The sequence below is a fragment of the Copadichromis virginalis genome, linkage group LG15, assembly GCF_057382275.1.
Source record: "Copadichromis virginalis isolate Kocher_CV1m ecotype Utaka linkage group LG15, C_Virginalis_male_GT1.1, whole genome shotgun sequence".
NCBI classification, from domain to species: Eukaryota; Metazoa; Chordata; class Actinopteri; order Cichliformes; family Cichlidae; genus Copadichromis; species Copadichromis virginalis.
The window spans coordinates 30,427,978-30,452,435 of NC_140632.1; the positions used below are offsets into that span (position 1 = coordinate 30,427,978).

At 39.9% G+C, this 24,458-nt stretch overlaps 1 protein-coding gene across 1 annotated transcript in view; it reads right to left on the reverse strand.

The window, feature by feature from the left end:
- Positions 1-352: 352 nt before the first annotated feature.
- lama4 (laminin, alpha 4) overlaps positions 353-24,458 on the reverse strand; it is a 32,870-nt gene continuing 8,764 nt past the window's right edge. The window contains exons 7-40 of the mRNA XM_085432901.1: positions 23,669-23,849; positions 22,614-22,697; positions 22,359-22,510; positions 21,639-21,749; positions 21,276-21,387; positions 20,979-21,143; positions 20,224-20,417; positions 16,817-16,933; positions 16,026-16,174; positions 15,458-15,599; positions 15,272-15,365; positions 15,053-15,169; positions 13,825-14,010; positions 13,522-13,661; positions 11,515-11,679; positions 10,792-10,937; positions 9,797-9,959; positions 9,573-9,706; positions 9,133-9,304; positions 8,810-8,941; positions 8,572-8,714; positions 8,042-8,171; positions 7,736-7,873; positions 7,475-7,608; positions 6,355-6,519; positions 4,714-4,861; positions 4,414-4,607; positions 4,123-4,312; positions 3,874-4,029; positions 2,311-2,470; positions 1,743-1,870; positions 1,542-1,635; positions 954-1,073; positions 353-874 (exon numbers count right to left, since the gene is read on the reverse strand). Coding sequence (XP_085289027.1) covers positions 729-874; positions 954-1,073; positions 1,542-1,635; positions 1,743-1,870; positions 2,311-2,470; positions 3,874-4,029; positions 4,123-4,312; positions 4,414-4,607; positions 4,714-4,861; positions 6,355-6,519; positions 7,475-7,608; positions 7,736-7,873; positions 8,042-8,171; positions 8,572-8,714; positions 8,810-8,941; positions 9,133-9,304; positions 9,573-9,706; positions 9,797-9,959; positions 10,792-10,937; positions 11,515-11,679; positions 13,522-13,661; positions 13,825-14,010; positions 15,053-15,169; positions 15,272-15,365; positions 15,458-15,599; positions 16,026-16,174; positions 16,817-16,933; positions 20,224-20,417; positions 20,979-21,143; positions 21,276-21,387; positions 21,639-21,749; positions 22,359-22,510; positions 22,614-22,697; positions 23,669-23,849 — 4,902 coding nt within the window. The 3' untranslated portion in view covers positions 353-728. The remainder of the gene's footprint in view (positions 875-953; positions 1,074-1,541; positions 1,636-1,742; positions 1,871-2,310; positions 2,471-3,873; positions 4,030-4,122; positions 4,313-4,413; positions 4,608-4,713; positions 4,862-6,354; positions 6,520-7,474; positions 7,609-7,735; positions 7,874-8,041; positions 8,172-8,571; positions 8,715-8,809; positions 8,942-9,132; positions 9,305-9,572; positions 9,707-9,796; positions 9,960-10,791; positions 10,938-11,514; positions 11,680-13,521; positions 13,662-13,824; positions 14,011-15,052; positions 15,170-15,271; positions 15,366-15,457; positions 15,600-16,025; positions 16,175-16,816; positions 16,934-20,223; positions 20,418-20,978; positions 21,144-21,275; positions 21,388-21,638; positions 21,750-22,358; positions 22,511-22,613; positions 22,698-23,668; positions 23,850-24,458) is intronic.

The window sequence follows — 24,458 nt, forward strand, 5'->3', positions numbered from 1 at the left end:
CTGCTAACTAAACAGCCATTAGACTGCTGATCCGCTTGGATTGTTGTGTATGTGTGTGTGTCGCCATCTAGTGGATGATTAAACTGACTGCAAACAAGTTAACTACCTTTAACAAGATTGTGACAGTTGTTTAATTTTCATCTGAGTCATTGGGTGGACACTTTGGATGTACATGTCACTGGACTGTGGGAAAAACCAAAAGAAAACACTCCTGTGTTCTGACCATTTTTAATTTACTGAGTATATCTGTGCAATATTGCATGCATATACGAGGTTGTTAAGTCAGTCTCAGCTGATTTTGGTGAAATGAACAAGTGCACTATAGGAGAACACACATGTAAAAAAGTTTCAGTGGAGGTAAAATGTTATTTATTATCAGAAATAAAACAGTACAAAAGGAAAGCTTTGAAAATGAACTTATACAAAAAACATGTGCCATCAAGATTATGAAGTGGAGTAAAGGAACATACAGTAACACAGTAATGTTAGTGTGCCTGTGTGCTTCACACTGTGGACTGGAGGAATCAATCTGATTTGTTTATTTATAACGGGTGTTTGCTTTGATTGAATGGACGTTTTGGTCATACTCTTGGTGGGAGTGAAAAACAAAAACCGACAACTTCTACACAAAAAACACACAAACGTGTCAGAAAGGAAAAAGACTGATGATATGGGGTTTCTACCATGCATTTGGTCATTGCTTTGCTGAGCTAGAGATCACAGAAATCTTATGTTGCTGGACAGGTTCCAACACTGACAGCTCCACTGACCAGGACCGCTTTGCTGAAGTTTACTTGGCTGTTGTTGATTGTCAGGTTTCTCATGCAGCCCACAAAGGCCTTCCTGGTAGCAGCACTTTCTGGAAGGAAACCATCTGAGAGGAGGTAGAAGGCATTATTAACAGCTTTATACCGACAGGACAAAATCAGGAGGAGCAATTGTCACCAGCTCACCTGGAGTGCCACCAATAAATACAGGCTTTCTGCTATCTGTGGAGCTGGGGCTCAGAGGTCCCACCACATGGTTGATCTCAGAATCCACATCCAGCTGGACAACGTTGGCATCCCGTATCACTGAAACCAAACATTACAGAACGCTTTCATTAAACATTAAACTTGACTAGCTACTGTAAAAAAATAAAAAAAATAAAAAAACATTTTTTTTTTTATTATGACACAAAAAGGCGGTTTTGCCTCTCACCCCCCACAACCCTGAAAAGGATAAGCGGAAGCGAATGGATGGATGGACACAAAAAGAGTGACTGAGCCCATTAACTCATTCCTTGACACAGAAAGCTATTTTCAGTCAGTCTTTTTGAAACCACAGGCCTCGCCCCCTGGTGGTCTTTAAATAGAATGCTGGATTAAGGCATTTGTGTGTTTATTCCTTTTTCAGACGTGGAAGACGTAACATTGCACATACAATATACAATGTCAGATTATTTTTCAGAGAGTGATGTTAGTGTGACATTAACAGTGCTGCCACAGAACACATCAATTCTGAATAATAAACCTACAGTGTGATCACAAAGGAATTCTTACCGGTAATTTTGTGCCAACTCCCCGAACACACTCCCTGTTTTGGTGACACCTTTGTGAAGAACTCACGAGTCCCATCATTTACAAGAACCACCACCTGCAAAAACACTAATGCTATAATCTGTCTAGAAGACGGCAGTTCTTTTGAATGAAAAAACTTCATTTGAACCAACACGAATGTGTGTATTTTGTGTAAAAACGTACCGCTCCTTGATGAATGTACACAGTGAAATAGTCATCTGCTGAGTGCACATGTAGTAGCACCCCTGATGCCACACGAGGGCGCACCTCCATCACCAGCTCAAACCTCGGTCCCAGGTTGAAAGAATCGTCTGAATTAGGAGGAAGATGACGTGAGGTCTGAGTTATTCTTATTTATTATGGCCCCATAACCCTTTAGCTACGTTCATCAGTTATTCTGAGGTGGGTGCGAGTGTGAAATCATTTGAGTCCTGAGTTTCTTAGGGCTTTCAGCTTTGCCTTTTCCTCTTTCGTGCTTCTTTAACACTCACACATTTTTACCACAGCTGCACTTAGGCTATCGAGTTCCCTCAGCCAGCCACACTCTCCTCATGAACACGAAAGAGACTGTGGGCCTTGTGAGGCTAATGAACTGTGTAAGTTAACAGATGCTCAGTTTGCAAACAGTTGCAGATAGTGGAAAAATATATGTGGTGTTACTCACTGTGAGAAAGATTGCACAAAACTCTGCATACAACATATTTCTAGGTTACAGAAAAATAACACAGATATTAAATTGCTAGAAACACACCCAGGACAATGTATCCTCCTTCTTCTGAGAAGTATGTTCCTCCCTCAGAGACTCCATCAAAGCATGGAGTGACCCCAAATGTGTCTGCCACAGAGGAGAGCTGCTTTCTATCAAGCTGAAGGTTCTTTATACAGCCAGTAAAGCTGTATGCAGAGTTTCTCTGAAGATGAAAGATAACAAAAAGAATGATTAATTACGATAATCCACACAGAAACAAACCTAAAAAGGCATCACAGAATATTTTAAAGAACTACTAAATAACACATTCACTTATCCACAGTAGTTCTCATATACTGATTTTTACTCTAATGTACTAAGTACTGAAAGTGCTTTCTACTACAAGCCTCAGTCACATACACATCAACACAGTACTTTTACTCTAAGTGCTCTGTCTAACATTCATGCACACTTTCACACCCCAATGAATGCATTGGGTTCAGTTTCTTCTGTCTTGCTCAGGAATACTTCAACATGTAGGGTGGAGGAGCTGGGGACCGAGCCACTGACCTTTCAGTAGACAACCTATAATGGTAGAGTAGAGCTCTACTTACAAGCAACACAACAAACTCCTGATCACTACAGAATATTTGAGGACCCTGCAGCTATAGCCCTATTTGGTCTGGTATGACTAGTGGCTCTGTATGGCTAATGACGGCTAATGCTAAGCAAAGTTTAAGTGAATGTAGCTGTGAAATCTTAGTGGTCTGTTTGATAACTTTATGACTCTTCCCTTATAAGCTTATCTTATGTAATTTCAGCATTCAACAGTAATCCCCACATTTGACCATAGTAGTTGTCATATAAGCTGTCTTTAAGGCCGCATTAAGCAATGTTTTCATAGTAAGACTGAGTCATTTGGTGACTTTATGCAAGAAAGAAGAAAGTGTATTTTATTGATCTCCGTGGGGAAACTCCTCTCTGCATTTAACCCATTCACTCAGAGAAGCAGTGGGCAGTCATTGGGCGCCCGGGGAGCAGTGTGTAGGGATGATGCCTTGCTCAGGGGTACCTCAGGGTAGCTGTTCAGGGGAATCGAACCCCCAACCTTCTGATCATGGGGCCACCACTCTACCTACCGAGCTATCCCGGCCCCCAGTGCATGTAATGTACAAGACATTGCTTTTAGGGTCACACCCCATAGAGAATTATCATCTCACACTTTTACATTTTATCAGCTTACAGTGAAATGGAGCTAGTACATCAGAAGAATGCAGCAATTATTATTTTAAACTGTTAGCTAAAGTCATTCTTATTCATCAGGAGCGATCTCTGAGTGCCTTGTGCTCCGCCCACATCTGAAAAGCAGCCAATTTTTGAACAGTGGGATTAATAGGAAGGAGAAGGGCTCCGCTATATCAGCTCCAATACTCAAAACTGAGAGGAAACCTTCTTTCTTAGGGTCACAATAGTGGTTTCCTCTTGTCTGTGGGAACAGACAGGGCTGGATGTCCACACATTTTCCGGACAAACATAGGGCTATAAATAAAGTCTTCTATAAGATTCCAGTTGTCCCATTTTTTTCTGCTGTTTAATGTTTTTCACATGGCAGATTTTGACTTGTACCTGAATATTCTTCTGGGCTCTCCCTGCAGGAACTCCTCCGACATAGAGGGGGCTGCTGATGTGCCAGGAGACGTTGTTTCCCTGAACGCTGTCTTCCAGCATTGTGAGCCCATCAACTATTAACCGCCCCACATTTCCATCACGGATAAAAATAACCTTTGGGATGAGAAAAGGTTGTCTCTTACATAAACAAACACTCATGCTGGCATAAATATAAAATTCAGTTATGGAACAAATTCATGAACTTACACTGTGCCAGGCACCATCATTGTATTTGTCTTCACTTTTGATTTTAACTTTTTGGTCTCCTACACTAAAAGTGTACACAAGTTTCCCATGGGCCAGAAAGAGTGCCATGAAATTGTCCTCTTGGGCATCAGATACATAAAAGATGAGGCCAAAAGATGAGTGGGTCTTCATTGACAAGGAGAAGTGGGACCTGGAAGAACAAAGATGAATTTAATCACACATGGAGACACAAGAATATGTGCAGCTTTAAGCAGACATGACACTGAGGTTAAAGTTCTTGTCTTGATCTACCTCTGAGAAAGGGAGTCTGGGAAGTCTGTGTAGTGCTGCCTGCTGTTGGCAATGCTGCTGAACCGGAAGGCGTGGTGAATCGATTTGGGACTTGAGGAAAGAAAGCAGGACTTGATGTTTGGCTCTGCTGATTCCTGGTCATCACTTCCTAGCTCAGTCAGCACTGGGGGGAGGCTAGATTTATCTCTGGTGACCTATGAGAACATTTATTAAATATCAGGTTATCAGTCAGCCCAAAAATGTTTGTAGAACACATTCATATTTAACTAAGGTCTGCTGTATGTGCTATTTTCACTTCACCTTTTGTGACTGTTTGGTTCCAGAAGTGTTAGCCCTGTGCCTTAACAGCAGTGCAGCCGGGGGTCGCTGTACAGGACAGCCCTCCAGGGAAATCTGGACCTTCTCTGGGTATCTCTTAAAGTCTTCAGGCTCAATGTCCCGGTCTAGTCTACAGTGACACGGCAGAAGTGTCAAACACTCTCAACACATTATTCATTGAATAGACTGTATATAAAAGATGAAAGCACTAACCATAATGTCACCTTTGGTTTCAGCAAGTGTTTTGGCTCCCAAAATATTGTGAGTTGTTTTTGGGTTTTTTTGTTATTATTTGGAATAGCCAGAAGTGAATATAATTTATATGGATGACAGGAGGAATTACTAAGTTGCCAGCTAATGCTATCAATTCTCCAATACACATACCTTCCAATTAGTGCCACGTAACAAATGAAACATCAGTTTTCACTCATGTCTTTATCCTGTCTTCCTTCTCTCACCTCAACTGGCTGCGGCAGATGGCCGCCCCTCCCTGAGCCTGTTTCTGTTGGAGGTTTCTCCCTGTTAAAAGAGATTTTTTCCTTCCCACTGTCGCTAAAGTGCTTGCACATATGGGGTCATATGATTGATGTTTTGCTGGGCCATATCATACCGTTCACGGTTATACCGGTATAATGTTGGGCAACGATAAGAAAGTGAAATATTGCGATAGAATTTGGGTAAAACGCGCATGCGCAGTGCCTTTGTTTTCATACGCACATGGCGGAAAAAGAATGGCGGCGGCGACGGAGAATGAGAAGGGCGAAAGCAGATCGTTGAATGAAACGGATGAACCAGAAGTGGTTTGTAAAAATGCTGCAACTTCAGTGGTGTGGAACTGGTTTAGCTTTCGTTCGTCAGATCCACAACAAAGCACTATTTTTGGTAGAGCATGCTAGCAGGCCGTTGTCATTACCGTGTGTTTTTGGAAAATACAGTGCACTTAAAATCAATCCTTTGAGTTTTCTGAAAATCGACAGTGCCCTTTATAATCCCGTGTGCCTTTTGTATGAATTCTGGTTGTGTTTACTGACCTCGAAACGATTTTATGTGGTACACAGCGTTCGAAAATCAAAAAAAGGTATACTGGTGACAAACTGAGCCGATTCTGCTATGCCTGGTGCGTGGGGAAAAACTATCATTATGCTTTTTGTGACATTTTTGTTTGGTGGTGTGTCGTGTGATTTTTCTAATGTGAAATACGTGTTGTGGCTCCAAAAGGTTGGGAAACACTGATTTATCTATCTAGCTATGAAATGGCTTTTTAACATTTACTTCACTAGGACAGTGGAAGACACACAATGACTGGTCTCAGGGCAGATTCAAACCAGGTGTCTGCATTAACCTCACAATATATTTGTCACTTACTCAACCGAGTGAGCTAAATGAACACTCTGCAACACTACTGCTTTCACCATGGTAGAATTACCTACAGGGCCCGCTATACGGTTTAACCAAACTGTAAACATGTTTTTTAATGCTGCTAAATATTGTAACATGCATTTTTCTTGGCATTTTTATATTTGCTAAATTTTTCATCTTTTTAGCAGCAATCTCCATCTCCTCACAGTTTAACTTGAAATAACATAATACCCCCTCTTTTACTGGAGAGAGGGGGTGACTTACCTGTTGATGTAGGCATAGCTGATGCAGCCCGTGAAATTCTTGGAAGTGCTGCTTGGAGATCCTCCATAGTAGAAAGTCTTCTCCTCAGAATCGTATGACGATCCCGCGGCTGATGTCGGCCGCTTCTTGAACTGCTTGTCTTCGTCATCCACCAGCAATGAGTACCTGAAGTAAGGAGTTGAAGCCCCTCAGAAGATTTTCTTTAGTTGTTGATGCGCCCCTTTGGGTGCAGGGGCGTATGTGACCCATGTTTATAAAAGGATCACCAGATCTTATCAGAGATGCAGGCATCATGCACTGCACTAACGTGTTGTCTTATTCTCGTGCTGCTGTTCTTATTTGTTGTTGCATTGCCCAAAGTTGTTATTTTCCTGCAAGATATTGTCTATGCCACATGCAGTGTACCACATGCTGTAATTGTTGAAGATATATAATGTCTGCTGAAATGTTACATATGTGTGCTTTCGGTCTTTTTAGCTCTAATATCCTCATATTTAACATTTTTGACTAACTACTATCAATAAACAAGTAAATTGATATAATGTGATAATTAATAATGTTTACTAAATGACAAATGCATTTGCAACTTTACAGTAATCCAGATGATGTCCATTGATCATGTTTAGAATACTTATTGTAAAGCACATATTAGCTGGTGGATGTAGTGGCTGTGGTGTCATTCTTTTACTGGTTAGTTGTGTTTTTGCATTCACATTTGCTATTTGTTTGGAAAAAAATGTGGTTTGGATTAAACTGCAACAAGCTGTGACTAAGATATTTCTCAGTGATGCTGTAAAGCATACATAATGGATCTGATACCAAAGCATTCTGACGTCTTTCAGAACCTAGCAATTTAAAATATTGAGATAAAAATAATTTTTGTATGACAAAAACTATGATCTAAATGTAATTGTGTAATATTACTGAGTAGAAAAACAAACAAACAAAACCCACCATTAACGTGGTTAAGTTCCTATATGAAGGTTCAACCAGTGCATTCATTCTTCTTTTGAGACTTTATTTAAATGTATATAATCGAGAGGAAACAGGATGTGGAGCCTCAAAGACTAACACAGATGTGCACCAGAAGCAGCTGCCAACAGTGAAGTTAAATACTTACTTCTGATTGTTCACTGAAGCCAGTAAGAAGTGCGACCTTCCATCATTGTATTGTTTCTTGTGTGATTTGACCTTTACGCCTCTGTTGTTTAGGACCACTGCGCCATTCTCCAGGGAGATACTGAACTCGTCAGACTGAAGCAAAATAAATTTTTTTTAAGCAAGACAACGTTGCTTTAACATTGCAAAAGCATTCGTTTTGCATTTGAAAATGCATGTCCTAACACGCAGTAAACATGTATGTACATGTAGGTGTGTTTACCCCTTCATTGTGGTAGAACAAGAGTCCGCTGGGCTGCAGTGTTCTGAAGTTGAGTCCGCCCTCAAAGTTGTCAAACGGTGAAATCTTTGCTGTGGAACCGAGGTAACTCTTTCCAGAGAAATAAGCTTTGCGCGACATCTGTCAAGACGAAAACACATTTCAGTGACCTAGCAGTGGCAATATGGGCTAAAGCTGCTGGACTACACTGTCTCTTGTCTGTGCAGATGTTTACTATATTTGGTATTGGTTTCAGAGGGACACATTGCATTATCACTTAAGATGTGACGTGGTAGATGCACAACTTACAAAGGACTCCTCTGGGCAGCCGCTGCTAATACCAATGGTGCCAGGTTCTTCCAGCAGGTTGAAGTCTTTTCTCTGGAACTGGAATCCTTTCACACAGCCCTTCAGGCCAACCACAGAGGACAGCTCTGGCCTGTGGGAACACATATATTTCAAATTTAAAGCTGCAAGAAACAAAGTCAGGAAGTTAAAAAAGAAAACTATCTACCGTACTCCAAAAGTTCTGCTGTTAGAGAGGAAGGTGCAGTCTCCAGAAGCAACTGAGAAAAACTAACCACTTATTTAAAATGACATATTATGCAGTTATTGTTGGAGACGGAAAGCAACTTTCTGGCCATGTGATGAAATAACTCAAATTTTAAATGATGTATTAACTTTACATATTCTACAAAAAGTTGTTAACAATAAGAATATAGATTATAAAGAATAGAGCTATTTCCATTTGGAGTAATTTATAGTTAGCTGGATGGCTATATCTTGGGACTTAAATGATAAATACTATTATTGTTTGTTTGCATGTATGTTTAGCTCACCTGGATTTCAGGATGCTGGAGGGAGCTCCACCTATGTAAATATCTGCGAAGGGCAGGGTGGTTTTTGGGTTCTCCATGGACTTAACATGACTCTTATCCACCAACAGTATAACCTTTTTTGACTGATGGTAGATCACTGACACCTGAGGAAATGTCCCACCACAGACAGTTATTGTAAGACATTCGCATTTTTAACTTGGGATTATTTAAGAGTTTTAATAAAGACACAAAAAGCTACCTCGTGGTATTTTGCATCATTTATTTGCAGCTTTGCTAAGTTGTTCTCTAAAAGCTTTGGCCCATTGCTGAAGCCAAAGTCATACATTAGACGCAGGATGCCATTCTTTAATTCCAAAAGAAAGAATTTATCCTGAAAAAACAGAAATGAAACATATTTATATTGGCCTTATACAGTTGTCATAAACCAGTTACTGATGATCATTATTACAGGGTTTTTTTTATGAGAATAGAAATGCTGCTTTACAGACTGGTAGCACATGGGTAAGAAAAACTAAAAGCTTTCGAGATGTGAGACTCTTGTAAGTTTTCCAGATGACTTACCTCATTGACCATGAGGAAAAGTACACCATCACTTGCAATAGTTCGTACTGAAATATCAAATCTTGTGACAGCATTAAACGTCCCCCTCCTCTCAATATTACTGATGAGTGCGTAGCCTTTTCCATCAAATAGGTAGCTTGCAATGCGACTCTGTGAAAATGCCAACTTGTACCTGAGAGCAGAGTTGGAAACATGATTTGGTACCTTTGACAATTTCAAACCATCTATGTGACAAATTAAGTTAAGATACATCCCTTGAAAATCAGACAGGCTAAATATGAACTTAATGTTTGAGATGTCAAAAAAAATGTCAGATTTCTGTAGCAATGTTCAGGTAAGTTGTGTTTAAATTATACAGTGGGTGGTCAATGCTTGTTGAATTTGTATTTTTTTGCCATTGAGACCCTTTGACACATACATTTAGCCATGCAAAAGTTTACCTGGGACACGGTGGAGATGTGGTTACATTTATTTTGTGAGTCTGTTTGAAATTGTAAAGACTGATGACATCGTTGTTCATCGATGACAATTCAATACATCCCACGAAAGGTGCAAGGATCAAAGGAGGTGGAAGCTGGTTTGTAACAAAGAAACAGTCACATGTCAGATTTCTAAAAGAAAGAAAGATTTCTTTATATTGAAGAAATGTTGTAATTTACATTACCTTGACATCTGGAGGGACACCCCCAACAAAAAACACTAGATCTTGGGGGTCAATGTCAAACAGGGATTCAGTGCCTGGAGCTTCACCTTTCTGGATGAACTTCTGTTCATCAGTGGAGCTCTGACTTGGGACTGTTAGGAAGACTTTTCCATGCCTGCCCAGTCTGCAAGCAAAGATCTGCAAGTTACCACTGTGACCTCCTCCTAGCTTGAACTTCATGAATGCTACCTGCTTAGCTTTCTCAAAATTTGCTAATGCACAAGAAAAGTTAACCACACTAACTGTCATGTGTGTTAGCAGGATTTCCCTTGTGTTTTGAGGAGAAAGGAAACCACTGAGACCAAGAACAAATTTTCAGTTCCTTGTCAAGATCAGCGTATTAGTAACTTATATAGCAAAGATTTTAAATATAGCCCAACAATATGTATCATTCTATGACTCTATCACGCTCACCTTCTTGAGTGAGTGTGAAGCCAGAAGGTGCTCTAGCATATGGGACATTTTTCCTGGACTTTAAATATTTGGATATAAATGGCCCCATAGTGCTGCTACTGTTCAGAAACTTCATGTGATATATGTATATAAATTTTAGTTAGGCCTTTCAGGTGTTGAATCTAGCCCAAACTGGATCCTAACCCTATATTTTATTACATACTTCAGTTGCCTAGGATTATAATCAGGGCTAGTACTGGGGTTAGGGTCACCTCTGATGACGATTTAGGCTTTAGAGTTTTCAGTCACTTTTGTGTGTTACAAAAAATCTGTATGTATGATTTTCAAATAATGCCTAGCACAATTAAAATGGCAATCACTTTTGGTTAAAGATTAGGGTTGCTTTTTTCTTTTAGCCACATAAATTTGAGTGTTTCAAAGACATAAAAATTCTAAAAAAAAAAGGGGGGCAAATGATAACCCAAAACCCAGCCTACCCCAACCTTAACTATAGATATGCTGCCACTGATCATATGGATGTTAAGAGGTTAAAGCTCATTTACCTCTCTATTTTGACGTAGTTGAAGACTGCCGGCCATTGGCTGACAGGCTTTGAACTCAATGGGATCTCAATGTCTTCACCTCCAAGTTTATAGACAAACACCAGGATGTCATTCTTGGTGGCCAAGCCCATGTAGTCTTTTACACCCTGAAAGCAGGAGCAGCAGAAAACAGAGTGTTCATTTTACTACCAAGGCTTTCACTGTGTCATTTTAAAACACTTCAGCATGTTATAATGGTGGTACGAGTTTCCAACTGTGTGGTGTTACTTTATTTCAGTGTAGAGTGGTTTCAAAAGCTTAACTATGCATCATTTGTGACCAACTACTGCTGGGCCTATTATTCCACAGTGAAAAACATCACTGCATAGATTACAGTGATGGTAAAATCACCAAGGTGAAGCGCTGTTAAAGAGAACAAAGAGGCCCCACATTGGGTATGCTGTACTGTTTCTATACCCTGGCAGGCAGGGGAAAACAGTATTTATGTAAATGAACTTTGAAGGCACACAGATGCACCATTGTCTCAGGCGTCTCTTGGACATCTTTTGAAGGGGGCAAATGGGTGCTTTCAAAGCCATTCAAAGTCATTTCTGTTCTCATGATCACAACATGCTATTCATGCACACAAGCTCCTTTTCATCTTTGAAAGTTGGCATTTATTTTATCACAACTGATGACCCAGAAAGAGAAAGGAACAAAATTTATTCTGCCTGGATTCCTCACATTTCTGTCTCCCAAGTATAGGATGATTCGGTCCTCTATGGGATCCTTGTCAGGGTCCACCCTCATGAATAAACTGATGGATGTCATTGTCTTCAGTTCTTCCAAATTGCTGTGAGGATGAACCTCCACTGAGGACTGTCCGTTAAATTTCATGGAGACCTGGACCTGGGGCAGAAAATAAAGGAAACTGAGTTTTCTTTGTTTAGCAATTATCATCTTGATATCTGATAGCAGAACGTGAATTTAAAAAGGTTTACAGCTTCATAATGACTGGTGTGAAAATTTTAACTGGAGTAGTGGAATGGAGTAGAAGGGTTTTATTAAGTAGAAAAATTATAGGGAAGAATTTTGATAGTCAAGAGGGGATGCTGAAATACTACTTCAGAATTTAAAATGAGAACAAAGCTAACACGTCGGGTGTGTGGACAGTTTTTACTTTTCTTTTCTTTTTGTAGGGGTCACCTGTGTAGACATGGTAAGAAGAAATTTCATTTCTAAAATTTTAAAGAAAAACAAAAAAATAAGCAGAAATACAGAAACCATGGGTGGCTGTAGCTCAGGTGGCAGAGCAGGTCAGCCACTAATCAGAAGGTCGGTGGTTCGATCCCAGGCTGCCTCCGGGCTGCATGTCAAATATCCTTGGGCAAGATACTAACCCCATGTTTGCCTACTGGTGGTGGTCAGAGGGCCCGGTGGCGCCTGTGTCCGGCAGCCTCGCCTCTGTCAGTGCGCCCCAGGGCAGCTGTGGCTACAATGTAGCTTGCCATCGCCAGTGTGTGAATTGGTGAATGACTGAATGTAGTGTAAAGCGCTTTGGGGTCCTATGGACTAGAAAAGCGCTATACAAATGCAGGCAGGCCATGTGTGAAAACTATGTATACCTAATGATTCAATAGATTATTATCGTATAGAATTTAAGCCCACTCTTTTTTTTCTTTTTACAATGTTCCCTCAGTTGACCGACGTTTGCATCTATACACAGTTCACTTAAGGTCTGACCACAGCATTTCAACTGGGTTGAGGTCTGGACTTTGAGTCATTGCAACACTGATTCTTTTCTTTTTTAGCTGTTGTAGATTTGTTGTGTGATGCAATCATTGTCCTGTTTCATGACTGAGTCTCTGCCAAGTTTTAGCTATTGGACAGGCAGCCTCACATCTGACTCCAGAATACAGTGGCATACAGAAAAGTTCATGGTCAACTGGATGTCAACTCGTGGTCAACTCATGGTCAGCTCGATGACTAAGGTGCCCTGCTCCTCTGGCTGTACAACAAGCCCAAATAATTTCTCATGGGAAGTCTACAGAGTCAAATATTTGCCAGTTTTGTCAATGTTTTAATTTATGCACACACAAATGTTTAAGGTGCAAGGAACTTGGGTTGTTCTTATTAACTAATATCAATTCCTCTAAATATTGTGGTATAACAACATTTTGTTTGATTGGGCCTTAGTTACAGGCTAGCTAAAGCTAACCTCAATGCTCTTTAATTATCATGATCATATATCATCATCTTTTATATTCTCTTATTAATATTTTGTTAGCTTTATTTAGTCCGTAGGTACAGTTTGTGGTTCTGCTTTCTGCTTTTGTGTTGTATTGCTATATTTACTATTTTACCATTTTTATTTAATAACTTCACTCCCCCCCTTCTTTTAGTCCAGCAAAACAATTTTTTTAATTGAAAGCTTTTTACAATTGACTGCACCATATGGCATGATTTTAAGCAACTTTATACTAGCCACAGCTGCTGCAAGCCACTTTGAAATCCACTTCCAGTCCAGCTGATCCTTATATAATTTACCTAACTGAATCAGTGTGATGTTGCTGTTCTCCCTCTTTTGTCTTTTCTTCTATGGCTCAAAATGAAAGGGTAGGAGGGGTGCAACAACAGAGCCATGTCATCAAATATAAAATGATTGCACATGGAAGTCAGTCATCCTTTGCTCTAGTGGTAATGACTAAATTGGGATATCATTACTAAGTGTGTCAAAAGGACTGAACGAACTTTCTTGGCCACACTCCGGGCCTGGGCTATGAGCTCTCTGATCCTCATGATGTTGGTGGTCACGTTGTTGACAGGCTTCTTATCCTCAACAACCTTCAGCTTGTCCAGCAGGGTAGGAACAAGCAAATTCAGGTTCTCCACTGCCAAAAAAATAATGAAGAAAAATCAACTTTAAATGTGGTTGCGAAGGAACTGTAAGTCAAAAAAGCCGATAGGAATAACAATAGCTAACATGAAAACCAGTATAGTGTGTTCTACTCATTAAATACAAATCTCATAAAATGTAGTAATTTTGATATATACCTGCTGCCCCTGCAGAGGCAACAGCCTGTTCATAGGCAGCTGTGGAGTATTCGTTATTTTTCATGTTGTTGTTCCACTCCTCTACTTTGCTGCTAATGGGGGTGATAGATTGAAGAACTTCCACTGAGCGATTCAGAGTCTCTGAAGCCACTTCTGAGGTAAACTCCAGACGTTGTGGTGTTCTGTCTGAAAATTAGTGCACATTTATAACAAACTGCAAATTCGCATGTTTAGCAACTAAAGCATTCAGTTGATGGAGATTTCTGCCAATGTCCTCCTTAGTCCTGATAATGCAGAAACTTTAAGGTAAAGAACTAATTTGGGTCCGTATTGCCAAACTATGGGAAAAAAATTGCTATGGCCAAAACAGAGAAGACATATCTGTGAAGTGAGGCTGTCCGTACGTATTTTTAAAATAGGGGAACAGAAATTGTTGAGTAAATGAGTTACTAAACCATGCACACAGACTAGGAAACTGCACAAACCTAAATGCAGAATTTTTGGATGGAAGAAGAGAAGATTATCCTTTGGACAAAGTGGGCCATATGCTAGGTTTTTATGCTAGCGGACAACAGATCACGATGTTGTCATAGTTTATTTGAGAAGGCTGTAGTTAAAGTAGTTTAATATCAAAATCTGCACATATTGTTCCTAGTATGCATTCCTGAAAGTGGTATAGTGCTATTTGTTTAAGTAGCAGAGTGTATCGGTCAAGCCCGCACCCGTGTGTATATGCAAGCTTGAGTTTCACCATTTCACAGTTTCATCAAAGTGGCAACTTTATTCAAGTCAGACTGGATTTTAGAATAAAAGGTCTGACCATTTTAGCTGAATTTCAGCAGATCAAGCTAACTGTGAATATCCTCTATTGCTCCTGTAGTTCTGTAAGGCCTACATCTCTGATTTTCAAAGAAAGCTACTTTTTAAATTTTAACTATATAAAACCCCTGGGGGATTTATTCATCGGCTGACTTTATACATCGGCTGACTTTATACATTGGCTGACTTTAGGACCAAACCACTCAAGTAAAAGAACAAAAAAATTTTTTTTGTGTGTGTGTTATTTCTTTCTTTCTTTCTTTTTTTTTTTTTAATCACACATTCAATTGGAAAACCTAGCAAGGTCTGCCCTGTTAGCTATTCCAACTGTTCCAGTCTGTGCGATAAACTATAGTTTAAACACGCCACGGGCCTCCTTCTGAAACGTATAAGAAAAGTATATTCTTACCTGTTTGGAGTTCACTGATGTCCTGCACAATTTCTGAAAGTTTTTTCACGTTGTTTTCCATGGTCTCTTTGGTCTCCTCAATGTATTTTAGCTTGTCAGTCACCTCATGTTTTAGCTCTGTTACAGAAAAATGTATTAGACAACAAAAATACTATGAACAGTATAAAGCTGAAATATGACTAATATGTCCGCAATATATAATTCTGTTGAGCTCCATACCAATTTGCTCTGAATGCAGTGTGACAGATTCCTTGAAAACATTGTCACTCTGTGTTATGAGGTATTCAAGCTGCGCATTGATCCCACTGGTGGCCTAAAAGACAGATGTATGAAGAAAAATAACAAGGACTGATAGAAAGTTGAATGCAGTAAACGAATGCCTTAAAACTGCATGATCTGACATACATCTTCAGCTCTTTCGGATAAGTTGAAGGTGGTGAGTGAGGTGATGTTGGCATCGTCAACGTATTTCACTATGTTGTTGTAGACGTTGGCAGCAGTTATAGCCCTCTGTACAAAGCCATTGGCGTCACTCTTTCTCAGGTCCCTGGGGGAGACAGTGTGATTCAACTCAAGTGTTCATAATCTGCGACCTCAAGCTCAGTGAAACTGCAGAGCAGAACACGGACTGCTGTCACTAGTTGCACTGCAAGACAGCAGCATCAGAATCTGTCCACTCTCTGGAGAGCCAGCTGATTCCTCCTCCACAATGCATATATGACATCACTTAACAACTAAGTGTGTATTCCATATGTTTATCATTGTTACCAAAAACATGCAAAGAAACTGTATTATTCTAACATTTTATATATGATAGAAATTAGGAAAAACTTCATAGGTCACAAATAAATACTATATGAAGCATGAAATGTTTAATAAGTTTAATAAATGGTTCCTATCCGGGCAAAAGTCTACTAAAAGCTACTATGTGCAACTGTGTGCTACACAGGTTTATTTCAGATGGATGTCTCACTCTTCCAGCTCATTGGCTTGTCTCTCCAGCCCCTCAGCATGTCTGTCAGCCTTCTGAACCAGATCTCTGTCAACCAGTGAGAGGCGCTCCGTCTTCTCTGTCAGCTTTTGGCTGGCACCATCGATTGCTGCATGGTACTCAGTCACGTTCTGCACACAGATGCGCACGCACACGCACACACACACACACACACACACAGACACACACACACACCTCAATTACCTCGAGACGTGCTTTCATGTTCCAGCCTGTAACATTCAGTAATCTCTGTTTAGCTTGTAACTACTGTAGGTAACAATATCAGAAAAGATTTTTTAGCTTGAGATTATTTCAAGTCCAAAAAGCTACAATATGCACACACACACACACACACACACACACACGCACGCACGCACGCACGCACGCACGCACACACACTTGCTAACATTGTTACTTTCAGATTATTGTAATTCCCTCCAGAGTAACTTAATACAGAGCTACTTGACTAAAACAGGAAAGCACTTTGAGAATGCTGCTTATTCAATTTTCTTTCCAGCAATCCATAAATTGCTTCCAAATCAAATTGCCCAGCAGTGCAATGTAACACAGACCAGGTCAAGTCTTAGCAATCATTTCTGGAATGAATTCAATTTAATCCTTGGGATATTGGGATATTACAACCCCATAATTAGATTATGCTACCTTGGTATGATACATAGCCTTTGTTCAGTAGGCCATGAAGAAACCTGACCATCATTATAAAAGTAGGGCCTGAGATATTTTTAGTCTCATCAGACCGTAATTTGCCTCACCTTTCCCAAAGTGTCCACCTCAGCCACAGTTCTCTCTGATTGGGCGATAAAGTCTCTGGCTGCTTCCAAAGTGTCGTTGACAGTGTCATGGTTCTCCATTAGCCTCTGCAACTTCACCTAGGATGCAGGGAAAGAAAGAGAGCACCATTTTTTTTTTTTTTTTAACCAGAGTCCAGTACTTCTTGGGGGGTTTGTTTGTTAGATATTCTTAACATGTCAAAATTCTAGGCCAGGGGTCGGCAACCTGCGGCTCCGGAGCCGCATGCGGCTCTTTAGTCCTTATAGTGCGGCTCCGTGCGGTTTGGGAAAATAAATTAGAAGCATTTAGCTGAAGTGTATTTTATTTATGTTAGTTATTTTTTTTTAACTTGTAGTTCTAAATTGGAAGATTATTGTGACATTGAAATATAAAAATAAAATTATATTTTATTATTTTTTCATTGATCAAAATAAGCGTCACACTCGCAGAAGTCGGTGTACCCACTGAAACGACATGCATTTATAGAGACTTTCAACCCCAGGTAGGCCAGTTATGGATCTTCGGATCCACATTATGTCAGCAGCTATTCTCCACCGTGAACTATGTTAAAAACAAACACCGCTCGCGCCTCACAGATGACAGCTTACAGTCCTGCGTAAAGATGAAAGTGACTTCGTACAGCCCCGAGTTGCAGACGCTGTGCGCAGAGGCTTAGGAGCAGAAGTCCCATTGTAAACATATCACGGCAGACCCGACGATGTTTCCATGAACATGCTTTTCACACACGATTGCTGTACGTATACAGCCGGCTGTAGCTTTTCAGCTCACAGCCCGACACATACCAACAACAGCATAGATGGCACAGACGTTAATGCGGCGAGGCGTGATTACGGGTGCTGCTCAGGTGCGTCTGCCTCCCCTGCAGCAGTGCTGCAGACCACGCCCCGCCACACACATTAACCTGGTAAAATACATATTTAGGCAGAATTTTGCAAAGATCTATTTTTCATTTTTTAGCAGCATAGTGCATTTTTTTCCAATTATTTCTTTAAAAGACAGATCAAGGCTTCAAAAGCCCAAAGGCGATATAAGGGTGGCGGCTCACAACAGTTTCTGTTTGCTACATGGATCATTTTAGTTCAGGTTGGTGTCTGTCCTTTTGTTATGTTTCTTTAAGAGTTCAAAATGTGTTAATTACATAAATAAAATGTAATTTTCTCTGTAGCACTTCATGGATTTTATAAGCAACACACCTTAGTTGTTCACACAAAGCATCAAGGTAAAAAACAATATATACAGTGTTATCTTCATTTTAGATGTCAAAAAGTATTTGCGGCTCCCGGTGTTTTCTTTTGCGTGGAAACCGGGTCCAAATGGCTCTTTGTGTCTTAAAGGTTGCTGACCCGTGTTCTAGGCTTTCCTGCAGATTCTGAAGAAAACACTGCTAATAAGTGCCAATATGTGATTATCATTGAATAGGATTCTAAAGATTTTCCTGTTTAGTCCTGTTTAAAGACTAAACAAATGTTAAAGTGGTTATAGAGGTCAAAAATCAATGATATTCCCAAAGACTTTACGTCAAGTTTTGAGTCTGATGCATTTTTGAAATAACTGCTTTAAAAAGACTAAAGGGCTAAAACACTTCATCACTGGCTTTACTTTGGAAGCAATGTTAATCTTTCATATGCAGCGTAGAAGTATTCGTGCTTGCGTATATTTTTGTTGCAAGTAATTTTAAATGTCACATAGTTAATAGCTATACTATTTAATAAATAGTCTTATTTAGTGGAATCATAATATTTATGCTGTTCCATTCAAGCAGTATGTTAGGCATGTATGTTACAGATAATAGATTCAGCATCCACACCCCACTTTTAATTTGACTGCATGACTGAGTATTGTACAGGGATGACATCATCTGATTGGCTGTGGTCAGCCAGCAGCATACAGCCACATACTGGTGTCGACCAGTCTGCTGAGGCTAGGTAGAGCCCTGGATTAGGAGAGGCTCTGTGTTTGGCTAGGAAGCTATTCATGGCAGACACCCTGATCATGGAGATCCCCACTCCTGATAACACGCATGCTCACAAGTAACCAAATGCAGAGTCCAACAGGAGCTGCTCTGCTGCATCCCTGGATTTCGATTATGACCAGATGTTTTTATGTCGACTAATTAAAATTTTGACTCTATTATAAAAACAAAAACTGTGCTATAGCTAGATAAAAAAATGTTTAAAGGTTATGTCCTTTGTTCTGACCAATTAAGCTTTAAAATTAATTTTAGGACTCATAGAAATCCCTCAGTATCTGGTCTGAAGAGGAGAGATATTGGGCCATTCCATCTCAAGTCAGCAAATCTTTACATTTTCTGCTCAACCGTCTCTAAATTGCCTAGAAGTTTTATGGAGTATTCACTAGTTAAAAAAAAAATTTGAGCATACACTTGCTAACTAACTTCACATTGCAAAAGGCAACTAGTGACAATGTCTGAATACATATGGTTATATTTCATAAAAATGCAAAAGAAAACTTTTAATATTTTTTTAACATGAAATTCTTAGTCACAAAAAGGAAGGAAATTATATTTTAAATCAACTTTCATGCTGGATTGAACAAACACAACAAGTTGTATTGTGGAAATATCTCTAGATAGTGTAATCCGAATAGAACAAAATTCTGGAATTTCCAAATGGTATTTTAACTATAACTATAACATAGTTTTGTTAATTATGTACATATTTTTTATTTTTATGACCTTTTCCTCTCCTACTATCCAACCTCTCAGGGCAGATGGCTGGCCTTCCCTGAGCCTGCTGGAGGTTTCTTCCTGTTAAAAGGGAGTTAAAAGGAACTTCCCAGATGTTTAAAAAAAACACCCCTGCTCTCGGTCTATTCAACATGTACATTATGTGCATCTTAGTGTTTTTGCAGAGAAGTGTTTTGTTTTTTTCCCCTCTTGGGATAAGACTTGGCTGGGTGCATCATGAGAAAGTCAGTCATGTTTGTGTGGGTAGGCTGTGAATATTATCGTGGGAAAAACACTTGCATTGCAATGTTGCTTTTTCCCCTGTGCAGGCCCCCTTCTAATGTAACTCCCACAGATGGTTTTAAGTTTCTGTTCTCATCACCTAAATACCACAGTAATAGAGTTCTCTGACATGACCGGCAAAGTACAACCAGATCTCCTTCTCTCTCTGCTCTTTTGCAACTGTGCATTTCGGACTAAGAACACGCTGTACTTCTGTCTTTAAATGCCAGGTACTAGTGTGAAAAATCACAACTCAACACTGTTTGAAGTATTCTGAGTTGAAAAAAGGAAGAAATAAGCCATTCTATAGAAGTAAAAACTAACAGAGAATCAAACATAGTGTAGATGGGAGAGGGAAGTAGGGCGCTGTAAGAGCTGAGGGGGGTCACGGGAAATTACCTCATGCCTCTGGAATTTGAGGACACTAGCTCGGTTCTTATTCTCCGCCTCGTGCACATTGCTGTCTGCTTTTGCAAGAAAGCCTTGAGCTTCTGACAGTCTGCCGGAAAAGCGGGACAAGACCTCTTGGACAGACGGGAGGCGGCTGTTTGTGATCATCAGCTTCTTTTCCAACTGCCGAATGCGGCCCAGCACTGCAAACATGACCAGAAACATTAGCTGAAATTTTATCACCACTGCTAACACATTGGAGTGACTCAGGGTGCTGTTTTTGTAGAACTTGTGAGTCTTTTCATCCACAGCAGTTATATTATAAATGGTAAATGGACTGATTCTTATCTAGCTCATTTTTACTCTGAGCACTCAAAGCGACCTGCTACATACATTTGTATGCATTATCTGATGCAGAAAATGTATTCTTTTAACCTTTTAACATCTACCAGGTCATGACTGAACCACTGAACCAGTCTTTTACATGCATGTTTGGCCTTACAGTTCTGCTGTGGTATGATTCCATTGGGCTATAGGGGGTAGGTATGAACCCAACCCGATACCTTAAAAGGTTGCCACCATTCAACTTGATGCTACCAGCCTGTTTTGCACATGTGCATGTTTACAAAAAATGTGCATGCTTTGAATATCAAAATAATGTTCATATAATGTTGCATCTCCAACCCTTGCTCACTACAGTGTAATAGGGATATAGTGATGTAATCATGCGCAGGTGTTTGCTGTGTAACTGTTGTGTGTCTTACAGTCATGGGCCTCTGTGGACTCGCCAGTGGCGATTGGTTCTCCTGGAGAAAGGTCTATTTTCCTCATCAAAGCCACTATTTCCTCAGCGTCCGCTGAGCTCTTTCTCACCACCTCAGGATCCACTTCCTGCTGGATACTGTACACCTCCCAATCGTGGATCATCTCTGTATGAACGTGTAACATCAAAACCCAGTTAAGCTAGGTAAAATACATTTAGACATAGCACACAGTTTCACTATTTAATTCACCGGACACAGCAACAAAACAGGCTTTTGCGTTTGAGAGTTGTTTGATACCTTCAATGCGTATGTTTAGATCAGTCAGATTTATGCTGAGCTGTTCAGCGAGTGTGAAGGTCTCCAGTGTGTCATTATCCAACATGTTCCACAGAATGTTCACCACACTTTCCTGAAAAGCCACAAATAAAGAGATAAGTCAAAGCCTAAAATCAAACATTTTAATAAATGTAAATAAATGTAGCATCTTAAATGCTGTGACAGGTTATTATTTATAAAAGCATAAAAATATGCGTCGGGAAAGTATGACCTGCAAGTTGATATTGAGTAATATAATTTCTACATTATTGTAAGTGAAAAAATAGCTAGACTGCAGACACACAAACACTAGCTTTAAACATCTAAAGGTTTGATGGTGCTCACCGATTTCCCTAGCTCTCTGATGTCCAGTACCACAACATCTGTGGCCTCTTTCAGCTCCTCAGTCTGGGCCTGCATTACAGACGACTTGTTTCTCCAAACTCGATACCCACTCTGAAAGGAAGACAGGAGTGAAGTAGAAATAATGAAAACTCACTGCAGGAATTCATGCATCAGAATTTAAATAGCAGCATTTCTGTCTGTCTCTGTAGAAATGTCTTACATTCCACACGTTTAAAGCTAAAAATGTAAAGGAAGCTACAACTATCATAGAGCTAACATTGTAATATGTTTGTGCAAAAATAAAGCCGAACTATCAGAATTAATTGGAAGGTAAACTATGAACAGAAACTGAATGTTGTGGGTGTAGTTGCTAATTCTTGCTAATTTGGTGCTATGCAAATTGTATTATTGTAGGGTCTTTACCTTACAATATTGTTGTGATGTGGCGATATATAAATGAAATTGATATTGAAAAGTCAAATCAAAGTTGTGAGGTCAAAAACCAAAACAATGAGCTTAAACAGTGATGCTACTGAAGCTAAAATGCTTCATACATTTGTGCGGCAACTGTCAAGCTACATGACAATTCTTAGATTCATCAGTATGAGCAATGTACCTCCCAGCACACATAAACTTTTGCACATTATATGTATAAAAAGGTTTTACTAGTGCAGTTTCATTTTACCTTTATAGCAGTAATACATATAAATGTGCATGTACCTGCAGTTGATGAGCAGTATAGTTGTAGTATTTCACTCTATCGTTAGCAGCAGCACCTGTGGTAATGTTCAACACTCCAACTTTTAGCTGGTCCAGTGTCTTATTGGAGTGCTCCATGTCTTTAATCAGATGCCAGATACACTGATCACAAGCTAAAGTCAGGAAAAAGAACGAAAAACCCAACTTGGATCAGAGCTGTTCACATAATTTTCCTTTAGTTAGTGAATTTCTGCCGCTGTTGTTTGTTGCACTTACTGATGTTGCACAGGTTGACCGTTGAAGACTCTGCCAGGCATCCTCCTGTATGCATATCACAGAAGCCACTCTCACAGTCACACTCTATTAAAAAACCCCAACAAAAACAGACACTTCATTCAGTTTAAAATTTTCACCAGCTGGAAACAAGACATTAAAATCTGCAGATGTTCACTTGGCTTGAGGCCTGCACATCTGTCTTGTGGTTTCTTTAGTGTGTGACTCCTTATTTAAGCAGCTGTGTATGTATATAGATTTGGAATTGGGCGTTGATGTCATCCAACTCTCACAGTGATAGTCACTGGCCACAGAGACTATCAAAGCTTCCAGCAGATGTTCCTCTGACATCATTAACACCCGAGGTCAAAAGTAAGAAAGTAAAACACTTACTGTTACTGTCTCTGCATTGAATCTCGGACGTCTGTGCTTTACTTTACTTTGGATTCCTTACTTTTTCCGAAAAGCCTAATTACTATTAGGTTTAAGACATTTGAGGGGAATACATAAAAGACATTTCTATTATTATGTCCAGCACCTACACAACAGATTAAAAAGGCAGAAAAAACACATCTAATTAATGATGTCAGTCCCCTCTCACATGGGATCAGGTCCCAGTGTAGACTTTTAATTAGCCTTTTAAAATTGAAACCGGCCACAGCAGTTGGGTCTGGTTCTACCGAAGGTTTTTTGTTAAAAGGGAGTTTTTCCTTGAGCGTCGAGGTGGCTGTTGAAAAGTAAAACTGAAAAACGCAACGCTCTTAACAGCTCAGCAATATCAAAAAATCTGAAAAGTTTATATTCAGTTAAATTGGTATTTTTTAAAAATATTATTATATTTCAAATTTTTACCAGAGTGTTTTTAAAAACAATTTTTATTTCTACTTAAGCGAAGAATTTGTACTTTTACCACATCCAATGAACATTAAAACAACAGTGGGTGTGGGAACATGAGCGTTCAGTGCAGTCTTTTCCTCTGGGAATCTACACTGAATGTTTTTAACAAATGCTGATTATGTCAAGTTATCTGCCCTACTGTGTACAGGCAGATAACTTACTCTGGCAGCCAGAGGGGCTATAATTCCAGTATCCTGGGAGACAGCGCTCGCAGTAACGTCCTCCAGCCCCCGGGCGACATGGACAGCTGTGGGTGAGAGGATGGCAGGTGGACCGGAGGGAAGCTGGCCCACAGTCGCACCTCCGGCAGCCCTGACAGCTGGAGAAACCCGAGTAGCCTTCCTAGATTACAAGAGTGAAAAACAGTGTTGGACTCCAGTTATTGGGCTCTTCCAGTTCATTTTGAAGCAGGCTCTGTGCATAATATAAGAGATAAATGCTGTGCTCTGATGTCATTGTAAGGGTCAAAATACAGTTCGCAGTAACTACTGTAGATCTTAGAAAAAAAATGTAGGCAAATCATTCAGCTGTAACTGCTTCCATCTTTTTTATGTTCTCACTTGAGAGTTCAGCTGCTTTCATCTGCAGCTTTCATGCTTCATGTAACAGTTGCCCTGTTTTCAGTACTTTTCCCTTAACCTCACAATGACCCTTGCAGACATTTCGTAACTGCAGCTTTTTGTGTTTTTGCTTGAACTCATGCATCGACTTCATCTTTTCATCGACACACGCATACATAAATTCACAAAAAATAAACTAGACCTATTTTGGCTTTTATATTGCCTTTTTCTTCTAAAGAATCTTAGCTTATTTATTATATGTTTGAACTGCCTTCTTGAGTCTGCTCCTCGTATGTTCTATGAAGTTTTATCCTGGGCAGTGGCTGAGTGATGTAAGGCTGGTCCTGCCCTGTAGCCACTCCATCCCAGTCTCATAACAGAATATGGAATA